The 23,351-nt window shown below is 34.4% G+C and overlaps 1 protein-coding gene across 1 annotated transcript in view; it reads left to right on the top strand.

Moving 5' to 3' along the window:
* LOC123311927 overlaps window positions 1-23,351 on the top strand; it is a 127,286-nt gene that overhangs the window by 90,826 nt on the left and 13,109 nt on the right. The window contains exons 3-5 of the mRNA XM_044896064.1: window positions 6,088-6,244; window positions 11,806-12,007; window positions 23,058-23,233. Of these exons, the coding sequence (XP_044751999.1) occupies window positions 6,095-6,244; window positions 11,806-12,007; window positions 23,058-23,233 (528 nt within the window). The 5' untranslated portion in view covers window positions 6,088-6,094. The remainder of the gene's footprint in view (window positions 1-6,087; window positions 6,245-11,805; window positions 12,008-23,057; window positions 23,234-23,351) is intronic.

The following is a 23,351-nucleotide window of genomic DNA, read 5'->3' as shown; positions in this document are numbered from 1 at the left end:
GGGAATCATCAATGAGGATGTCTGTCCATTCAGAACCTGAACATAAGAATCAGTACTATCCTTTGGGGTACTATACAAATGAGTCATCTTATGGCTCTGCCATATGTTGCCGACCGATGACCGATGTGTTATATGAGGTCGTGGATAGATGTGCCATCTGTCAACATTGAACTGAAGAGTTTAGTTCAATGTCTGTCAATCGACGTAGAGAATGGATAAAGAGATAAAATACACTGATCCACAAGAGTAAGGGATATCGTATTCAATCGTTTTTAAAAGTATGTAATCTTCGAGAAAATCGCTGTAAAGTCATTTAAAACTCAATAACAACTTGAATCGATCCAATAAAAATCAGTATGAGACATTTCGTCAATCTGGTCGCCTTTTTTCTGAAGTTTGGTTCTTTGCATATGCTTCATGAATGTTCTTATTTTGAAATGAAGTCAGTTTATCAACGGCTTCGATTTGAAAAGAGTTTTCTGAAAATGCCAAGACGTAAATTAACAAACGCTGAGGCTAATAGGGCTATCGGAATGCTACAGGGTGGCCTAACTCAGGTTGTTGTAGCGGAAAGGCTCCAAGTCAGCCAAAGTGTGATATCTCGACTTTGGAATAGGTTCTGGTAGACAGGTTCCGTGTTGGAAAGACCAAGGCTTGGTGGACGACGAAAAACAACACTTGCTGAGGATCGTTTCATCACCGTTTCGGCGAGAAGAAACTCTACCTCTACGTGTAAAATGCTACGGAATACTCTTCGAAATGCAGATGGGGTCCAAGTTTCCATCGAAACCATCAGACGACTTTCGAGAGAGGTGAATCTAGGTTCTAGACGTCCAAGTCCAAGAAGTCCATCCATTACGAGGGTAGTGTTATGGTATGGGCCGGGATATGTTTCAACGGGCGCAAAGATCTACACATTTGTCCTGGGAATATGATCGCCTTACACTATATGAAGCATGTCATTGACAATGTTGTGCCAAATTTTCACGCTGCTATTGGTGAAACTTTTCAATTTCTAGACGATAACGCTAGACCGCACCGCAACTATGGCCATAGTTGAGAATGTGTGCGAGGAGTTTGGTATTCCACATTTACCAATACCTCCGCACTCACCAGATTTGAATCGCATAGAACATTCTTGGGATATGTTCCAAAGAAGATTAGATAATCATCAACCTACCCCAGAATCCTTAAATGATCTGAGAGAGTTTCTGCCCCGTTTATGGAACCAAATTCCTCAAGAAATGTTCAACAACCTCGTGTGAAGTGATGTCAAGCTGTTATTGATGCCCGTGGAGGCCATACATTGTATTGATAGTCTTGGAATGCTTGAATTCTCTGGGAATAAAATTTCGTTATTTTACTCGATTTTTCTTAATCACCCTGTATACGCTGCAGACCTACAGGCTAAAATTACTTTGCAACTTGAAATCATATTAATTTGAATTTTCACAAAATCACAAAAATCTTATTTTAACTATTTTTTTTTTGCATTTCAAGTCAATATTCCTAACTCATGTGGAGCAGTTTACCATTGTGTACCAAAGTACACAACAACTGAAATTGAATCGATCTTTATAAGAGTAATCATTGAAAAGTGTGCTAAAAGGAAAAGAATGAATATTTTTCACTTATCGACATGAAATCTCGCCATGAAAGTTGGGAAATTCAATATTTTCCCTTTAAGTGGAGTAGAACGCAGACTGTTTAATGACCCATTGGATGCAACATTCAGTGCTGGCAACAACACTTACACGAGTCATTAGAAATGATTAGGTGCCATAACGTTCCACCTGTGAAATGAATGACTCACTAGATCCGTACTGAAATCTGATTCATACATAATTCATTCTATCTGCATCGATTATTCCATCTGCTATCTATCAACATGACGTCTGGATTTCATCAGCTGATGTATTGGTTCTGAATAAGGTCGTTGAGAAATTATTGAATTCCGTCAGGGTGCTGTAATTTCTCTCCTAGCAGGAAATTTTTCAGTATTTAATTGATTCCTTGTAGCATTATTAATCTATAGATTGAACCGGAAACTGAGTAGATAGTCAAGGTAGGATAGGCGATTCTCTCATGAAAGTATAAGAGAATTCAAAAAGGAGTTGGATGTTTGTCATATGTCTCGGACGTATTTGCAGAATTGAAGCATTCAAGGTGTAGTCACTAGGAAAACGCTGTCAGGGGTGCTCCATTTAGTGAAATATTCTTTGAAAATCAACCCACTTATTCGTTTTGTCTCATAATTTCCAACAAATCTGTACAGGGTAGGCAAAATTGGTGATACCTGAATTACAACTTTTTCAACCCAACGAGATAGAGGAAAATGCATGGCCCATTACGGTCGTCTTTTTTCGAGAAACTAATAATGCCATCAACTTGGTCTCTTACTCTATCTTCTTTTGTTTTCGAGTTATAGGTCTAAATTAAAATTTCAACTTTGGTCATTATCGCCGTTTCTGTTCAAGCTAGGATGTTGAAATGAAAACATTATACAGACACTTTTTTTATAGCAATCCAGTGGCGTACTATGATTTTTTCCAACAGGTATATTTGCTGAGCTATAACATAAAGATATATTTTTTCTTACGAAAACAGTAGTTTGAAATGACTTAGAAAGACTGAGGATGAAGTATAATATATCTATTTCTGAAACGGTAAAAACATGGCGATCCTTTCTAAGTCATTTTAAACTACTGTTTTCATAAGAAAAAACACAACTTTATGTTATAGCTCAGCAATTAAACCTGTAGGAAAAAATCATAGTACGCCACTGGTTTACTATCAAAAAAGTGTCTATATAAAGTTTTCATTTCAACATCCTAGCTTAAACAGACACGGAGATAATGACCAAAGTTGAAATTTTAATTTTGACCTATAACTCGAAAACAATAGAAGATAGAGTAATGCAGTTGATGGCATTATAAGTTTCTCGAAAAAAACGGCAGTACTGCAGTAATAATAGTCGAAACCATAGAATAAATGAGTATAGATATGATTTATTCAAACAGCATTTTCAACTCGATAGCCAATTCTGTACAAAATTTGAATATTCCAAAAAAAAAACGAAAAGAGAAAAAAATGAAATTTGCTGAACTTAGAGTAGAAATTCTTTTAAAATGAGTTATATCTCACCTCAAATTCACTATTCAAAATATTGGGGTTGGGATTGTCAGTTTCACAGAGCTTGATCGGGAAATCAACGCTTGATTGACGGATAAACGTCAATTTCTTGCCAATCGACAATTCAGTCATGAGGATTCAGAATATCATTTTCGCATCAATTTATAATCTATATACACGCCCATTCAATGATTTTTAGTTGCTACTTCTTCAATATATTTAGAAATGAAAAAGTTCCCATGATTTCTCTTTAGAAATCGAATGACCGTCAAATCGTTGATCCGACAATCAAAGTTTTATAAGAACCGCTGTGAGGGTTGAAGCGATACGGTTTTGAGTTTGATCTCAGAAGTTGTCCCCCTGGAATGAAAAATCGACAATCTGTTGATGCAGGATGATATTGAAATTAACACATTGGTCCATAATTTTCTTCAGAAAATTTGATATTTTCCTCTCGAAGTGTGATCACATATGCACGACCTGCATCAAATCAAAAAGACCTTGAAATGATAGGCGACTCGATATAAAATTGAAGGGTTTAGCTTTAGACGCTCATAAGGTGGACGTTGGGTTCAACTAAAATGACTGGTTTAAATAATACTGCGAAAACCAAGTATGAAAGAAGAAGTGTTTTTTTGTGGCACATTGTACGTACGGTGGCAGGAACGAGTCTTGCTCATATAAACGTTACTACTGGAATTTTTATAATTCATGGAATTACCTCATTTCAAGTTCCTTTTTCATTGTGATTTATTAGGGGATAATGAAAAAATTAATCTTGTTCACACAGTTTCGGTTCAAGAGAACATCCGCTTCAGACAGCGAAAACAACAAATATCTTTTTATCGAACAGAAGATCGTCAGTAATGAGCATAATTTATCGCAAATATAATAAAAGTTGAGAGTCATTAGCGTATGGTCAAAGTCTTCCTCTGAGTTTCATGGTACAAGGACGTCCAAGGTAGTTTAGTTCTCTCACTTACGCGAATACCACTCTCCTACTATTTCAGCGTGCCATTTGTTTATGACGCCTCTGAATAATATCATTGATAGTTTTACGATCAATTCTATATCCGAGATGAATCATTGCCTCAGTTTTCTTTATATTCAAAACCTCGGGTCATAAGTATTTGTTGATAATTAATATCAAACTACCCATTCATACTCTCATATAGTTTTCTATTTCGAAATATTGTGGCTGAATTCGAATGAAGCATCATAAAATACAAATGACGCGAACTTTCAAGATGATTTGTAGCTCCGAAATCATTTAGCAGATTTTTCCCTTAAACCTTTCCTGGAATTTTCAGGCTCAAAATTCTAAATTTTCAGATATTTGGTCAGATAATTGAAAAATATTAGAATTCTGTACAGTGCATCCCAGTGAGATAGCCAGGTTTCTCGCTTGTTATTCAAGATAGAGCCTTGCGGTTTTCACGTTCCTGTCCTACTTTTTTGTGAAATCCAAGTTGGCCTAATCTGTTTCCGTTTATGTGATACAGGGCGATTTTGGAAATTGATACTTTTCGGACCCTTCCTTTATCTCCGAAGTTATTACAAATAATGCTTAGCGTCTGATACAGAATTCTGCGTAGAATCCAGGGGCGTACTCAATATTTTTTTTCGTGGTATGATTTTGAAGATACGAACAAACCTATATTTTTTTCAATGGAACACCCTGTATTTTATTACTTCGTTGAATTCGTTATTTTTCTCCCTTCAAAATGATCCATAGTATTATATAGGTATGATGTTCAAAAATGCTAAAAAACACTAAAACATCACATAATGATGATTTTTTGTTAGTGGGCCATGAATTTTCCAAGTTTCAAGAAGAGAATTATTACTTTTGATTATTAAAAGTAATAGGTCATGGTCGATGAAAGCATCCTTGTTGTTATTATGGCTTCTATTCATTTGGCAGCATTGTTTTGTCAAGTAGGCATATTGGAGAGAAAAAAACAAATCTGATCTAGCTGCCATCGCTATGAATTATTATTGTCCTTCAGACACAACAGTCCAGAAGAACTTCGTGCATCAACAGAGGCAGCTTTCCAGGATTTACAAAACCGCCGTTTTTTAATATCTAATGCACTCAGCCGTATATTGAAAAGGTTTGTCAATTATGTATTAGGGAAAATGGACAGCAATTTGAACATTTCAATTAGTAAGATATTATGTAATGGTGAAAATTTGTATCAATGATAAATATTTTATTGGTTATTTCTTCTGTATCCAATTTGTATTATGATTTCATCTAGGTAGGTACCTACGTTTTGTTTTTCGAGTTAGTGATCAGTGTATTATCTTTGTTCGCTTACTATCCTATAAGTAAAAATCACGAATGAAAATTATCCAAATGATTCATCTTTTATATGGGATATCCATGGCAGACTAACAAAAATCATCATTATGTGATGTTTTAGTGTTTTTAGCATTTATGAACATCCTACCTATATAATATTATACGTCATTTTGAAGGGAAAAAAATATAGGTTTGTGTCGTATCTTCAAAACCATACCACGAAAAAAAAATTGAGTATGCCACTGGATTCTACGCAGAATTCTGTATCAGACTTAGTTTTTAGCTCAGCATTATTCTTAATAACTTCGGAGATAAAGGAGTGATCCAAAAAGTATCAATTTCCAAAATTGCCCTGTATCTCATAAAGGGAAACAGTTATGCAAAATCTGATTAGGCCAAAAAAAAGTAGGACAGGAACATGAAAACCGCGAAGCCCTATCTTAAATAGCAAGCCAGAAACCTGGCTGTCTCACCCAAAATGGGATGCACTGTACATTCAAGATATTGGAGGAATTTTTTAATTTGTATTCGTATTTCCAATCCAATTATTCTGTTGCCTCACTATTCTTCTTTATCATATTCCCCAAAATAGTTCACCATTGGAACAATCAGAAGGCGAGATGAAAATGTAAATCTATTTTTTTTTTCAGAAACGTGATGTGCCTAGGCAGTTTCTGGACAGCGTTGCAATTGCTATGGAGCTCCATATACATATTTTGTGGCGCCACACAAATAGTATCTGGCATCTTCTTCCTTGTTTCCATCCCAACATTGAACTTCACCTCCAATCTGGTGGCTGGATTAATTGTAAGTGAAGGAATTTCGAATATTTCTGCATAATATTACACGACTCGACGAGCTCGTAACTTTCATTATTACTCAGAATGTCGAAGGCAAACTTTGGTTCCCCGTCATCCAAATTAAATTAAGATAAAATAGTTGTTAACACAATTATGCATAACATTTTTATTATTGGTATACGTGATTTTGACTTTGGATGAAATGTGTTACGTAAAAAAGTCGAATTGGGATTTTGCATTCAACAAAAAGATTAAATATATCTATCGACCTTTCCATTTGTAGAGATTGAATTGACATTCTTTAGACTTTTACATCAATGTAGTTGGAAGGCTTTCCCAATCTCAATCACATCAACATCCTTTGTACAAAATATAGAATAGTCTTCCTTTGAGCATTAGTAATTGGAAGTAGGCAACAAATGAAACACATTCGTATATGCATTGTTGTTGACAAATAATACTTCTGTCCATGAATAGTGTCTACTAACGTTTATTTATCTGAACAACTTTCTGAAATAAGTGGATTTTCTTGAGAAGCAATTGAATATGACTCATATTGAATACCTGCAAATTCTTGATTCATATTTTATTATTTAATTTTTTGTTTTATCTACAGAGGGTAGGAGGTGAATATGCTGATGTTTTGAAAAAATTGCTTCAAAACCCATAATAAGAAAATTATTTTTCTTGATATTCAACTCAAATATCATCTCAATTTCCTAACCTATCGAGATTTTTTTCAGCTTGTTTCAATATAGGAATAACAACGATTCATAATATTTCCATTCAGAATTATTGTTACTTCCCGCAAAACCCTTCATTAGCCAATTCCATTGGCGCAAGAACAATAAAATGAAGATGAAATCTATTGCCCAAAAACGCAACATTTAGTAATTTTTTCTGGTATGCTCATTCTCAAATTCAAGAGGAATTGCATGTAGCTGTGCTTTCTTTGAACATTTCTTTTTCTATGAACAGAGGTCCGATTCGTGTTCGTTTAGGAGTTGCAAGCATTTGAAAATAATCAATTTCATGTTTTGATTAAGTAGGCCGACAGAAAATATTGGTTGAATGAACTTAATCCCGAACAAATGGATAGGTCAAGGAGGACCAATACAATGGCCACCTCGTTCGCCTGATCTGAATCCCTTAGATTTTTATTTTTGGAGACATACGAGGATATATTGAAAAATTCTCAGCCTACTATAGAACCAAACAAAATTTCAATGTCAAAATATTTTAATACTCAACATATTCTCCTCTAAATTTGGATACCTTTATTACACCGAACCTGCAACGTCTCTAGACCTTTCAAAAAAAATGTTTCTTCCTGCTCTGCAAAACAGACCTCCACAGCTTTTATTACCTCCTTGTTGGAAGAAAATTTACGACCTTTCAACCTTTTTTTCAGTTGAGGAAAGGGATGATAGTCGGATGGAGCCAAATCTGGTGAATAAGGGGGGGGTTCTAGTAATTCAAACCCTAAATCACGATTTTTTTGCATGACAACATGAGATTTGTGTGCAGGGGCGTTGTCCTGCAAAAACAACACCTTTGGATAGCTTTCCGCGTATTTTCTCTTTAATTTTTTTCCGTAGAGTAGTAAGTAATGTCGAATAGTAATCTCCGGTTATTGTTCTACCCTTATTCAAAAATTCAATCATGATTACTCTATGGCAATCCCAAAAAACTGAAACAAGAACTTTTCCAGCAGATTTTTGGACACGAAACTTCTTAGGTCTTGGAGAACCAGAGTGTCGCCATTCCATGGATTGTTGCTTTGTTTCTGGATCGTAGAAATGTATCCAAGTTTCATCCATAGTAACAATTCGGTTTAAGAAGTCTTCATTGTCCATTTTGCAGCAATTTTTCTCATGTCAAAATTGACGTGAACTACATGATGAACGCGTTCGTATGAAATATTCAATGCTTTAGATATCCGTTCTGTCCCAAATTGACGGTCTGATAAAATCATATCATGAACTGCATCGATATTTTCGGGGACTGACACAGAAACTGACCTTCCCGATCGGTCATCATCTTCAATGGAAAATTTACCTCTTTTGAAGCTTGCAGTCCATTTTTTCACGGTCGCATACGAAGGACATTGATCGCCAAGGTTATTAAGCATATCTTCGTAAATCTGCTTACCTCTTAACCCTTTTAGATATAGGTACTTGATGACGGCTGGATACTCAAATTTTTCGATTTTCACGATTTCGGTGTACATCTTCTTTCTTTTAATTTATTGCGTAACTCTGGTTAACTTTTTTACCTCAAACTTCACACTGATACTCGTTGACAAACAATTACCTTCTTGGTAGAATTCAAGATGCAGCAAACCAAATACGAAACGACCAAATCTGATCCGCCGAGTAACGACATCTTGAGTTCGTAGAAGAAGAACCACATGATGGTCCAAGGAAAATATTGAAAACAAGCATGGCAAAAACCTTCAAACCTTCAGAAAATTCGAACATCGACATCGACCTACTGATCTGAAAGCACTAAAAAAATTTTTGGTCAACACTGTGATGAATCGCGAACATTGTGTGAATTCATCATTTTGTAAATAGGGTTCTCCAGATTTTTTAATTAGGATGTCTGGAAGGAGTGACATCTCACGTTGTTTTTTAATCAGCGCAACGGACGAAGCAAAAACAAAATTCGTTACTTTTCGCTAATGACTTCTCGAGTTGAATTTTATTCTGTCATTCTTGGTTGTATAATACGAGAGGAAACCTTCTTCAGACACGTTCGGTCAATTTCCCAAATCGGTCAATACATGAAAAACTGGAAATGACGTAATCGAGATTGCTGAGCGTGCTCTAAACCAGTTTGCGCTCATTACGTTAACTTATCGCCTTCAAGAGGCAGTTATCGATTGATAGCGGACAAGAGTTCAATGTAAAATGATATATACTCAAAAAAATTTGTCAGGACTAAAATAAAACATTACCAGCTATTCCAACACAAATTCCAAGGAGAAAACAATGTGACCCGTTCACATTATCGAGATTTTATTATTGCACTGCCTACCTAATTATTCAACAAACGAACATTTGAAATGTAATAGCAAATTTTCATTTTCATCATTCGTGCTGTAAAATATAATATGTGATATTATGCATACTCTTAAAGCTAAAAAAATAACTCTGAGGTATTTGAAGTCAGAAAGGTATTATAGAACTGTATCGAAAATGCTTCGTTTCCAAGATACAGGGCGTTTCATGTTTTCCGAATAAATAACGAATTCCTCTCGAATTCGACCATCAATGAGGAGAAAAGTAATCTGAAGGACCTTTCAAACCCCAAACTCCAAAAAACTCAGAGAACAATGTCCTGAATTTGTTCGCAATGTTTATGAAAAGCCCTGAATAATAGCTGCTAGAAAAACCTCATTTTCAATTACTGAACATCGTGCAATCTGCATAGTGGGTAAATAAGCCCCCAAATATTGATTGCATGTTTTTACCGTCATTGAACATTTGGTGCTATTTGGCGAATGCGCCCGGCCTTTATTTGGCATTTCCAGTATTTTCAGGAATTCATTAATCCCATAATCCCCAAAATTTTTCGTGATTGTTTGAACGTTGATTATTATTCGGCTTGCAATGCACGAAAAATCAAATCATAAAATAGTTTGCTAGATATCCAGATCTGAATTCTCATATAGTACATGTCTCTGAATGGGTTTCAACTGGCAAAATATTGAACCAGAATTATTTCTGAAATAATAATTGAGAAAGTGAGCTGAAAATTTGAGTGAAATAATTCTTTCATTGGATATATTCAGTTATGGATTATTTCCTTTTTTCAGTTTTGTCCTATTGATAAGATAAACCTTCGGAATCTGGCAAAGAAAAGAATTTCGAGGTACATGGTGTTCAAAATCGGGTGCTTTTGAAGGGAAAGTCCTATTTTTGCACTAGATAGGTAAAAGCTGATGCCAGTGCTCAATTTAAATAATTAACTCAATGGCGAAAACCGCATATCGATATACAGGACATTCACTGAAGTTTCGATAAAAATTTAATTCCAATGGTTACATACGTCAAGAAAACGAATTATTTGAACTTATTTCCAAAATTTTCCTTTTCTACCCGAAAGGGTCCTGCTTCTTTTTCATACTTGTATATCTCACTGCTCTCAATTATTGCTGTCAGACAAGTACAATATACAAGGATGTATTGATATCTAGATAACCTAGTAACCTAAACCAGTTCCATGCATAAAAAAATATTGCGTTACCATAGCAACGAACAACAACTCATTAGAAGTGTCAATGTGAAGTCAAAAGAGTAAACCAGAGTTACGCAATGAATTAAAAGAAAGAAGATGTCCACCGAAATTGTGAAAACCGAAAAATTGGAGTATCGAGCCATCATTAAGTACCTGTATTTAAATGGGTTAAACGGTAAGCAGTAAATCTGCTTACCTTTTAAGATATGCTTAATTCCCTTGATGATGTCGTTCGTATGCGACCGTGAAAAATTTGACTGCAAGCTCCAAAAGAGGTAAATTTTCCATTGAAGATGATGACCGATCAGGAAGGCCAGTTTCTGTGTCAGTCCCCGAAAATATTGATGCAGTTTATGACATGATTTTATCAGACCGTCGAATTGGGCTAAAGCGGATATCTGACGCATTGAATATTTCATACGAACGCGTTCATCATATAGTTCACGTCAATTTGGACATGAGGAAAATAGCTGAAAAATAGATCCCCAAATGTTTAAATGTTGACCAAAAGCGTGCAACGGTAGAAGCATCGCCTTCGATCTGTGCTCGATTTGAAAACGATGTAGACTTCTTAAACCGAATTTTTACTGTGGATGAGACTTGGGTACATTTCTTCGATCCAGAAACAAAGCAACAATGTATGGAATGGCGATTCTCTGGTTCTCCAAGACCTAAGAAATTTCTTGTCCAAAAATCTGCTAAAAAAGTTCTTGCTTCAGTTTTTTGGGATTGCCTTAGAGTAATCATGATTGATTTTCTGGATAAGGGTAGAACAATAACCGGAGTCACTATACGACATTACTGACCACTTCACGGGAAAAAATTGAAGAGAAAAGACGCGGAAAGCTGTCCAAAGGTGTTTTGTTTTTGCAGGACAACGCCTCTACACACAAATCTCATGTTGACATGCAAAAAATTCGTGATTTAAGGTTTGAATTACTAGAACACCCCCCTTAGTCACCAGGTTTGGTTCCATCCGACTATAATCTCTTTCCTCAACTGCAAAAAAGTTTAAAAGGTCGCAAATTTTCTTCCTACGAGGAGGTAATAAAAGCTGTGGAGGTCTGGTTTGCAGAGCCTGAAGAAACATTTATTTTTGAAAGGTCTAGAGACGTTGCAGGTTCGCTGTAATAATTGTATCCAATTAAGAGGAGAATATTATGAATAATCAAATATTTTGACATTGAAATTTTGTTTGGTTCTATAGTAGGCCAAGAATTTTTCAATATATCCTCGTACCTTGGTTTTCAACATACTTTTCTCTAGACTCAAGAATAGTGTATATATTTATTATTCAGTTGATGATTTGTCCTTTTGTTTTCGCAGAATGTTGTGATGGGGGTTGCTGGGGGAGCTCTCGTTTGTTTCGGGAAGCTGTCACCCAGACGTCAGGAAGCTCTTCTCTATATTGCATTCACGGTGTTGGCTGTCAACATGGCTGCCGCTATTTTGCGAGAATGGGGACTCTACTTTCAGAACCTCACCGAATTATTGAAGGATCATCCTCATCATTTGTTAATTCTGTACGGTAAGTGGAAAGCCGAGATAATATGAGATATTTTGCGCATTTTTGCTTTCAGTTCATTCCTATGAGGATTATTGCTGTTCACGGTTCGAGAATATTTCGGAAATGAGCAGAAAAAAATGTCAATATTAATGTGCAAAGCAAAATCGCGATGTATGATATTTATATATAGGGTGAGTCTTTAAATATTTGAACAGTAGATTCTTGAGGTCAAAAGAAACACTTTTTTCCTCTACCATTTTTTTCGAATCAAATCGGTTCAAAAGATACAGGCTGTTGAAAACCATAAAAAATGTTATCTTGAGTTTTTTCCCACAAACGGTTTTATCCAATGAAATGAATTTCGGAAAGTAGATTTCATTTATATGATGAATCTTTTTCGAACACAATATGTCATTCACGTCTACCAGGTTTCTCATTATGGCCATCACGTATCATAATAATACAAAAAATTCGAAGAACCCAATTCTTCAAACTAAGTTGGACACTATCTAATGGAATTTTGAACGTTTTGTAAAATAAAAGTATTCTTCATATTTTCTCGTATAATATCTATAATGCGCCGTTTTCGATTAATTTGTTGTTCAAAAATAAAAAATTACTGTGATATTAGCAAAATTGGGTACTTTGGCTGAATGCAACTCTGTTTAAAAGATCCACAGATGTGTAGTGTCATACATTTAGCTTGTCATTCCGAAGGGAATTTTGTTTCTCCAGGGGTGGCATAGCTCGTTATGAAAACTTAAAATGGTTATATCTTTCAGGGCCGAATCAGAAAAAAATCGTACAGGAAGAATGTGTCTCTTTTGTCCTCAAGAATCTACTCGTAAAATATTTGTACGGGTCAAAGACTTTCCCTTCATAGTGCTTGAAATTAATATTTTCATCAGGAATCAGTTAGACTCACAGTAATCAATTAACTGATTATTAAAATTCTGAACGTTAAATCAACATTGAGATCGGGTTCTTCTTCAAGTGCATTTGTCAACTGTCAACCGCCAGGAAGTGTTACGCAACATACACTTGCACGCGAAATTTGAATTTCATTCAGTTTTCTTGATTTTGTAAATCCCCAGGCAACTTTTTCGAAGTTTTTTTCCTCTAAAACCTTCTAAAAAAGTTGAGGAATGTTTCAAAGAAAACATAAATAAAATCGATTTAGCTGTTTTCAAATGACGCGTTGAGAACGCAAAACAGGGCTCCGTTTTTATTTATAAAGATTATTATTCAAAAATCATGATTCTTTTTCATAAACTAACCAGAGGCACTTTTTCATTTAAACTACTGAATAAACATTTTTCGGATAAAGATTCCATTAACGAATGATCAAAAACCACTCTAATGAACTATAGTTGGGGAGCCGAAGAAGGAAATTCGGGATTTACTCGAGCGTGTCAGATTAATATAACAGGACATACTTTGGTCCCTGTAGAGTACATCTACTAAAAATTAGACCTGTATATAGAGGGAATTTTCTAGGACAGCCTGTCAGAATAGTAAAAAAAAAATGATCATTGTACATACTCGAGCGTGCCAGATTAAGATATATGTGGTTAATTACATGTTGAAAAGTATATATTCTGACAATTTAAGCGTGTCGAAAATGTGTGGGGGGGCGCCAAAGTTGCAAAAAAAAAAACGTCACGTGTACATTCTCGAGCGCGGTGGCGTTTTTTCTTATTTTGTAGCTAATGATTCAAGAATAACGGAAAAAATATAATCTGACAGTTTTAGCAAGCCGAAACAATGAAAATTGGCCATAAAGGTCACAAAAGTCAGTTTTTTTGAATTATCTCCTTCCCTGGGCTTCAAATCTTTTTCGCATTCATCATAAATGTTGTAGAGCATAACATTTTCTACAAATTTTGTCCCAAGCAATTTTTTCTACGTTCAAACGTTTTTGAGACATATGGCGATTAATGCGAGGTGTTTAGCGATACATGCTGAAGCGAAAATTCACTCGTTGGAAAATAGTACATTCTAAGGTTCAGTCACAGACAACACTAAAATTTTCGTGACTAATTTCGAAATTGTCATCATAGAAATACCTTGTCATTTTGACAATTGGTATTTCTATGATTGGATGAATGTAGATTTTTTCTACGTTCGAACGTTTTTGAGATATATGGCGATTAATGCGAGGAGTTTAGCGATACAAGCTGAAGCGAAAATTCACTCGTTGGAAAATAGTACATTCTAAGGTTCAGTCAGAGACTAATTTCGAAATTGTCATCATAGAAATACCTTGTCACTTTGTCAATTGGATAAATATAGATTAGACTGGGATTCTACATTGACCTTGCCCTTTCCTATGTGTGGCTAATCTTCTCCCCCTTATCGCCCTCTAATTCGAAAACGGTTAAGAGTATGTAAAATAGCTTCAGACAAAAGTTGTGTAGAATTTCATTATCTATAACTTTCATAATGAATACAAAAACGATTAGAGGTACAGGGAGGGAAATATTCGAAAAAAATGGATTCTCATCATCTTCAAAGTGTCAGATTAAGAAACCCTCCCTGAGTAGTGTCAGATTAATGAGTCAACACGTCCACAACACCCAGATTTCCATCTGTTTAAAAATCTGACACGCTCGAGTATGTACAAGTAACGATTTTTTTTACATTTTCAAAGGACCGCTGTGACCTTGCGTCACGTCCAAATTGTCAGTCCCTTGAAAAGTAGCTTCCTTTGGGTCCAATTAACATATCCTCCAAAAATCTGACACGCTGGAAAAAAAAAATTTTTGTACCATTTTCAACTCTTCCGTACGGCCAGTCCCACCGCGCAAACTGTCAGATAAGCATGAATTCATTATCAGAGACACGTAGGGCATATACAGTATCTTAATCTGACACGCTCGAGTATGTACACCTGACGATTTTTTTTTACATCTTTGAGACCCTGCAGACGCTTCCCCCACCGCTGAAAGTGCTTACAGCATAGAACCTTTTTTTCTTTCTACCATCTAATCTTCAAAATCCACTAGGGCTCCACGACGCTCGAGTAAATCCCGATATAGCATCGTCGGCTCCCCAACTACTACAAAAACAACGTTGGATGATTCGTTCAAATGGAATCTGAATATTCGCCTCTTCGAAGCAGGTTGGGAATATCCCCTTGGGGTTCGCTCAGGCACAATTTCACTTCGTACCTTCGTTTTGGGAGGGATATTCGCGACCGTGAATGTTGTGAGAACGATATATTTGTCTCTATTTCGAACTCATACGTAATTCCCATACCTGCCGCAATCAATCGCAAATTAGTGTTCGGCTCGCCGATGCCAGCTAGCCATGGATTATCTTCTTTTTTTTCGTTACGTACAGCTCGCAGGTGTTTGTGCGGTTCCCGATTTTAACCTGAAGATCGTCGCATTCGTGTTGAGATTTTGATAACTGGTGAGTTGCTTATACGTGTTTTATGATCTTTGCAGAGATGCGTATCTCATTTCGATATAATGTGCGTTCAAAAAAATTCGTCGTCAAGTAGGCTATGGAATTATAAACGTTGATATTCGGTGTCTGAACGTAGGCTTTTTCTTGCATTACTTCATCTTCCCAAAATGTAAACAATGATGACATTAACCTATACATCGTAATTTTGTATGGAAAGTGAAAGTGCACTTTTAAGGAAAAGTTAATTTCGCCCAAAGTGCGAAAAGCATTTCTTCCATTGGGTCAGATCACAAGAATCCAAACAATCTGTGGCGGTTAGAAAAATTCTTGGTAGAAATTTTGACCGATGTCCACAATTTTCATATGTAAGAGACGTTAAGAGATCTTTAACGGATCGTGGTATTATGTTTTTTTTTGTAAAAAAGTTTTACCTATTTCAGTAATATGAATAAAGCACAGTGAGAATCTCAATATGTTTATTAATTCTTTGTAAATATTGAATTGATTTGGACGTTACTCAAAATCCATGACTTAACTAAAGAACTAAATTACATGAAAATAAATATTGGACAATTTATCAAAATTCAATTTAGCTATAAAAAGGCATGGTGCTTTCTCCTTATTCATAATATTCTACTGTAAAAGTTTCATAAAAGAAAATGGGTCCCACATTTTGCCATTAACTGATGCATACCGAACACTAATATTTTTGGATGCTACAAGGATAGGTAATCAATCTTTTCAATTTTCTGGTAACATGTCAATTTATATGAAAACAAACTGATGTCTTTCATTCAAAATCGTGTGGCATAAAATATGCCAACAGATATTCCACCCACTCAAACAGGGTGTTTCCTAATTGAATTTCAATATTCATGGGGGTGATTTTCGGGCCCATTTTAAGAAAAAACTTCATATGAACATATGTCCTAAACGTCTTACCTTTTGATATACAGGGTGGTAAAGTTTTCAAAAATAAATAAGACGAGAAGAACTGAATTTAAAGACTGATGAACTGTTACACGAAATAATGACAACCGCCTTAACAACAGAAATATAAAATTTTTGGCCACAGTTCACTACGATAAGTAACAATTCTTTCTTACTTACATACATAATGTAATTTATTTCAATGTAGAGAAACGTTTTTTATTTTTATAAGCGAAAACCGTGCATCGGTGCAAAGTGATCAACTTTGGTAAGAAATGATTGAGAATTTCAAAAATAATTTTTATTTCAGGAAAAATCTGTGGCGTACCATCAATGTCTGCCAAAATAGGTAGATCGTACGAACGCCACTGGTGAAAATTTAAAAAAAAGTGATACATTAAAAAATGCATCTTGATTCATAGTACATGTATGACAAGTTTCATTAAAATATCTGAAGTGGTATTGTAGATATTAATAATAAATGATTTATTTTTGAAAACAATACCACCCTGTATCTCAAAAGAAGAGACGTTTAGGACATATGTTCAGATGAAGTTTTTCTCTTAAAATGGGCCCAAAAATCACCCCTATAAATATTGTCATTCTATTAGGAAACACCCTGTATATAGATAAGAGATAAAACCCGAACAGAGGTTCGTGGAGTTTCCGACTTCTGTTATCATATTTTCATTATTGCTGAATAACTCTGAGGTTTTCTTCTTCGGTCGACCACTACTTTTTTTTGCTTGAACATACCAGTTCCGTCAATGCATCGCAAAACAATACAATCGAAAGATTGATTCTTTCAGCAACATTGTGATATACATTGGGAATGTCGCTGGAACATTAAAGATTATTTCCAATCTCCTTCTATTTTCTCCCCAATTTTGAAGTTGGATTCAAAAATAAATGCTTTTTACACGTGCGTAAAAACCATCTTTATAATTTCCTGATAATTTTAATTCAATAACAATCCGGAATGCTAACTTCTAACTTGACATTTCACCGGGAAAATAGTAGGTACAGCAAAAGCTAAAGAATTACGTTTAGACACGAAATATCGACGTTCAAAATTCCATATCATACTTGACGACGAATTTTTTTGAACGCACGTTACATGAACGTTTTGAAGCTTTATAATTCATAGAATACTCTTTCAAATGCTTGATGATCATAATTGAACAAAAACTTCGAAAATAACGTGCGTTCAAAAAAATTCGTCGTCAAATAGGCTATGAAATTTTGAAGGCTGTTCGGTGGCTGAACGTATGTCTTTCCTTGAATTACTTCATCTTCCCAAAATGTAAACAATGATTACATTAACCTTTATAATTTTTACGGAAAGGCACCTTTTAGAAAATGTTACCTGTAAATTTCACCCAACGTTCGAAAAGCATTTCTTTCATTGAGTAAGATGACAAGAATCCAAACAATCTGAGGCGGTTAGAAAAATTCTTCGTAAAAATTTTAACCGTCCACTATTATTTACGTAAGAGACATGAATCTTGAATTGATCGTGGTATTATGTTTTTTTTTGTAAGAAGGTTCTAGCTACGTCAGTCATATGAATAAATCACAGTAAGAATCTCAATAATATGTTTATCAATTCTCTATAAATATTGAATTGATTCAGTCATTACTGAAAATTCCTGTCTAAACTAAAAGAACTGAATTACATGAAAATAGCTATTGGACAATTTATTAAAATTCAATTCAGCTATAAAAAGGCGTAACGTATAACGTTCTGCTATTAAAGTTCCATAAAAGAAAGTAGGTCCACATTTTGCCTTTGACTGATGCATACTGAACTCCAATTTTTCTTGGATGCTACAAGGTTAGGTAATGACAACCTTTTCAGTTTTCTGATAACATGTCAATCTTTATGGAAACAAATGATATCTTTTTTTCAAAATCGGGTGGCATATGTCAACGGATACTCCAGCCATTTGAGATAAAACCTGAACAGAGGTTTTTCGAGCTTCTGTCATCATGTTTTCATTATTGCTGAACTCTAGAGTTTTCTTCTTTGGTCGACCACTTCCTTTTTTGTTTGAACATACCTGTTTCGTCAACACATCGCAAAACAGTACAATGGAAAAATTCATACCTCTTAATAATCTACAGCAACATAGGCTTCAATGAAGTCGCCGGAACAGAATATTTCCATTTTCCTTCAATTTTCTTTCCAATTTTGAAGTAGAATTCAATAGTAAAAGTCTTTCACACGTCCGTAAAAACCATCTTTATAATTTGCTGATAATTTTAATTCAACAACAATCCAAAGTGCTAAAATGACAGTTCACCTGGAAAATAGTATAGCACGAGCTAAGAATTACGTTTAGGCACGAAATATCGACGTTCAAAATTCTATAGCCTACTTGACGACGAATTTTTTTGAACGCACGTTATGTAAACAAATGTTAACCTTAGTGTAATTTTCGATATGGGAATTTTTTTATAGATAATTATTTTATTTTCGAGGAAATTGCAAGCAGATTCAATCATTGCGGAGCTATTATATCATGATTAATTACGTGTAACAACTTACGAATGGAATTTTTCCTATGGATTGAAAACAAAATCACGTATATATTTAATAGAATAATTGAAGATTCCTAACTAAATCGATGGAATATTTCTTTTTCTTATTCCCGATAATATAAACAAACTTGGTCATGTATAAATATAGAAATTTATTAAACATGGGATTCTAATTTCTTATATTGTGATGAAAACGCTGAAAATTTCTAATAAAAGTTCATTTCCAAAGTCTTCTAAAAATTTTCACTTCACACAAGAGCACATAGAATATGCAACGTTGTAAGACAGAGCTCATGCTAGAGACTTATCGAAGTAAATAAAGTGTATAGCACCGTGACAAAATAATTTAGATAATTTAATGCTCGACAAAGTTATGCATTATCATACCAATACATATTTCGAGGTCCATGAGTCTAGCACCATGATTTGCGAATATATGATTTTCCTTTTGATTTATATCTTAACTTTGAAACCATTGACCCAAGGTAATTGCTCACAGTACGTGCTTGTTTTCATTATTTATTAAAATTAATGCACCAAAAGAACAACACAAATTGAAGAAAATGATTGGGTTGGGATAGCAAATAAAAAGAGATTTTTGGGATTTTCCTAATTATACTTTCAAGGTTATCAATCGGGTTTGTCGTTCCCCTTTTAGCAAACCTTTTCATCTTTTAGTGATACCTGTTTCATAGAAAACACTGACTTATTTCAATATAGTGCTTTGGAAACATTGGTTATCAATCCTTTGTCACCTTGAACATTTTGTCTGTCGATATTCTTACTTGCCTTCAATAATCTGACTGAAAAAAGCATGGAAGTTCTAGGTATATTCTAATTGAGTTACGATTCTTGGAATTGAGCCAATTAGTCTGTTCGAAGACGAATTCATAAACGATCTTTCTCTCACAATACAAGGAATGAAAAAAACTGTAGAAGCCGTTAAAATAAATCATTGCCGGATGACAGCCCTATAACATTATCAATCAAAATAATGAATCCTTACTGTATTTTATTTCATAACAAATATCATTTTATAATTTACTGATCAAGGTGTCTATTTTCAATTTGAAAAATGAAATGCTTTCTTTGCCTTGCCCCGTTGCATATTTTACTTTCAATCTCAATTTCTCAAATTTGTTCTAACCGAAAATGTAATACATAAAAAAAAAACAATGCGCTTTCATAGATATTGTAAAAAATCTATTTTCTTCTTGAGTTTTAACACAATTGTGTCCCAGGAATATGAAGGAGTACTCTTGAGATGATCCAAAAATTTTTTCCCTTAGAATAGGCATTTATACATGAAGAACCCTATTTATTCCTTCTACGGTGTCTTTTTTAGATGATTAAAATTGTAGTGGTTTTCAATTTTGAAATTTTATGCCAATCATTTATAAAAACCCTGCATTATAAATGTGCTGATATTAAAATGTGATGAATATAACACAACGTTTTCAATCTTCTTTATTGCCTTTTGTACTACTTGATCTGCGCATCAGCCATTTTGCAACTTTGATGACACTTTCTATAAATAATGTACACCCATACCTTTTTATAGAGTGAATAAAAAGTAAGGTATTCACTATTTCTAGAAAAATGATCGAATAGTTCAATTTTTATGTTTATTCGAGGAGATCGTTGTGTTCCCTCTACGTGGGGTGTAGGGGTAGTTCAGTTTCTTAAATGGAAACTTGGAAACCCCACCTCTCGTGATAATGCATGACATACCCCTGTTTACTGCTGTTTTCCTAAAATTCAATAACAGGTTGAGTCTTTGACTTGTACAAATATTTCAACAGTAGATTCTTGTGGTCACAAGAAACACTTTTTTCCATACCATTTTTTCCGATTTGGCCCTGATACAAAGATATAGCCATTTTGAGTTTTCATAGTGAGCTGTGCCACCCCTGTTAAAACAAAATAATTTTCAGACTAACTAGCTTAATCTATGACACTACACATCTGTGGATCTGTTAAACAGAGTTGCATTCAGTCAAAGCATCCAATTTTTCAAATCTCACAGATACTTTTTAATTTTTGAACATCAAATTACTCGAAAACGGCGCATTATATAGGAAAATATGAAGAATACTTTTGACGTTATGGCATTGAGTATTAATTAAACCCATGGTTGGGTTTAATACTCAATGGTAATGTTTATAATGAGGAAAGTGGAAGACCTGGGTGATATCTTGTGTTCGAAAAAGATGAATCAAATAAATAAAAAACTATACACCGAAATTAATTCCATTCGATAAGACCGTTTTTGAGAATTAAAAATTAAATTTTTTTATTGTTTTTGGATAGCCTGTGCCTTTTAAACCGAGCCGATTCGGAAAAAATGGTATAGTAAAAAAGTGTTTCTATTGACCTCAAGAATCTACTGTTAAAATATTTGTACGAGTTAAAGGCTCACCCTGTATATATCATTGAAATCCTCAAATATCTCAAATATGTCGGAAAATGTTTCGTTTTCATTTTACATTTTGTATTTTGTTTTTATTCATTTACTATTTCGAACAAATCCTCTTAGATTTTGAAAATGCTTTGAGAAAAAGTGGCTCATGATTTCTTCACATTTTAATATTATTTTCCTATATTGTGTAGGTGCTCAACGATATGCTGATGATAATTTTTGAAAATTTATGCATTGACAACAGAAAAAATGGCACAAAAAAAGAGAAAAACCTTGTATTAGAAGGGTACAATGACGAACATAACTCATACATGGATCTTATCATTTTTGCCCTGATAATTCAGAATGCCCGAAATTGGTTATATGTCCATATTATGTTGGACGATTTTCAAATAATTTGAAGTCACTCCAATGAACAATCTTAATCATTATTAATTTTTCCCGACATTGACAGTTCAAACTATTGATCTTTTTTTTGCGAGGATGAAACGATAAAGCTTCGACTCAAAGATTATGGAGTTAACTCTATCTCTATCTATTCCGATGCCCCCGGTTAGGTGCTTGGAGTACTGTATTACAGTACTCTTTCTTTTTCTTTTTGTATCTAGTATCTATAATCTTTGGCTTCGACTATTATAACTAATATTATTCAAACTCTGTTGAATGTCCTTGACAATCAATAACATAATATTTCCTTTATATCTACAACTTGAACAAGTGGAAGTGATGTTTTCCTGTTTAAGTTACATGTACTCAATACATGTACCTACCTAATACAAGATTATTTCAGAACAACAAAAATTAATTGATTATGGATTTCTTTCTTAAACGTAATCCAATGAACTGTTGAAATTTCTAAAACACTCTTCGAGTAATTCAGTAGTTCAGTAATTCCAGCAACAATTCCTGAATCGAAAAACATTTATATTCTTCTTTAACAATTGGAAGTGCAAAACTCATGTAACTACCTATTATTTTGTTACTTTTGTTAGTTTCCTAATAAATCTTCTACCTAGTCAATGAACTTTCCGGTTAATCGCAATAAAATAAATCAAGTTAAGGGTAAATACCTTGTCAACTTTCCTTTCGCGATGCTTACCCGGAAATTGTCAAGTTATCAACTTTTTTCGAACGACAGTCTCCATCGCGGCATATTGCAGATAATTATAGTGTATTAACTCAAAATGAAATTTTCTTGTTATCCTGAACGCTAGTGAAAGTACTAACTCGCATATTTGAAATACTTGCTTTCTTTCCTCGTAACCAAAACCGGTGATATTGATAATTGGGAAATTTCAGTTACGGTTTGATTAATTACATATCTATTCTATCCCTTACGAAAATAATAATGCGATAATTCCTAACCGATATCAATTATTTCATATTATGCATCGAGACTAATTTTATGCAAATGAGTGAATGTTATCGAATAATAATTATAAGTTCATATATTACTATTAAATAAGAATTAACTGAGAAATACAGTCCAGAGATTGTTCAGAAAAAATTTTCAGTTTTAGAACTGAAATACTGGTGTAATGTTGGTTACGAAAAACCCTCATAATTAGATTCTGATTCACAGGATGATTTTTAAATTTGAACGGAATCACAGAGTTATACGAAATTGGAAGAGCAGATAGCTTTCATGTATAATGATAATTTCCGCACCAATATAATGTACATAACTCTGCTTAAAATATCAGATAGATTGAGAATGGAACTTTATCTTTTCTTGGTGGAATTTTTTTTAATATTGAAAAAATTTTTCAGGTTGTTTTGCTACCAGAATAGTTGCAGTAGCTGTGATTGTTGCATCCTTCTTGGATAGTCAGTTCGCCTTTTGTTCGATGCAGATTGGTGCCAAGGATCACAGGGGTATCCGAAAAATCAAAGGAGACAGAAGATCACGAGACAACTTGCCCGATATCGAATACATTATTCCTAAAGTGAGTATTTGATTATATTTGAACTCCTTAGGTGCCATCTGTATATCAGCAAGTTATCTCATTCTTCATTCTATTGACATGTTGAAGACAATAAGAAAGCACCGGCGGGAAGTCCGAA

This window comes from Coccinella septempunctata, chromosome 1, assembly GCF_907165205.1.
Source record: "Coccinella septempunctata chromosome 1, icCocSept1.1, whole genome shotgun sequence".
In the NCBI taxonomy this organism is placed as follows: Eukaryota; Metazoa; Arthropoda; class Insecta; order Coleoptera; family Coccinellidae; genus Coccinella; species Coccinella septempunctata.
Note: the sequence above shows the minus strand (reverse complement) of the source record. Positions and strands in the feature narration are given on the sequence as shown.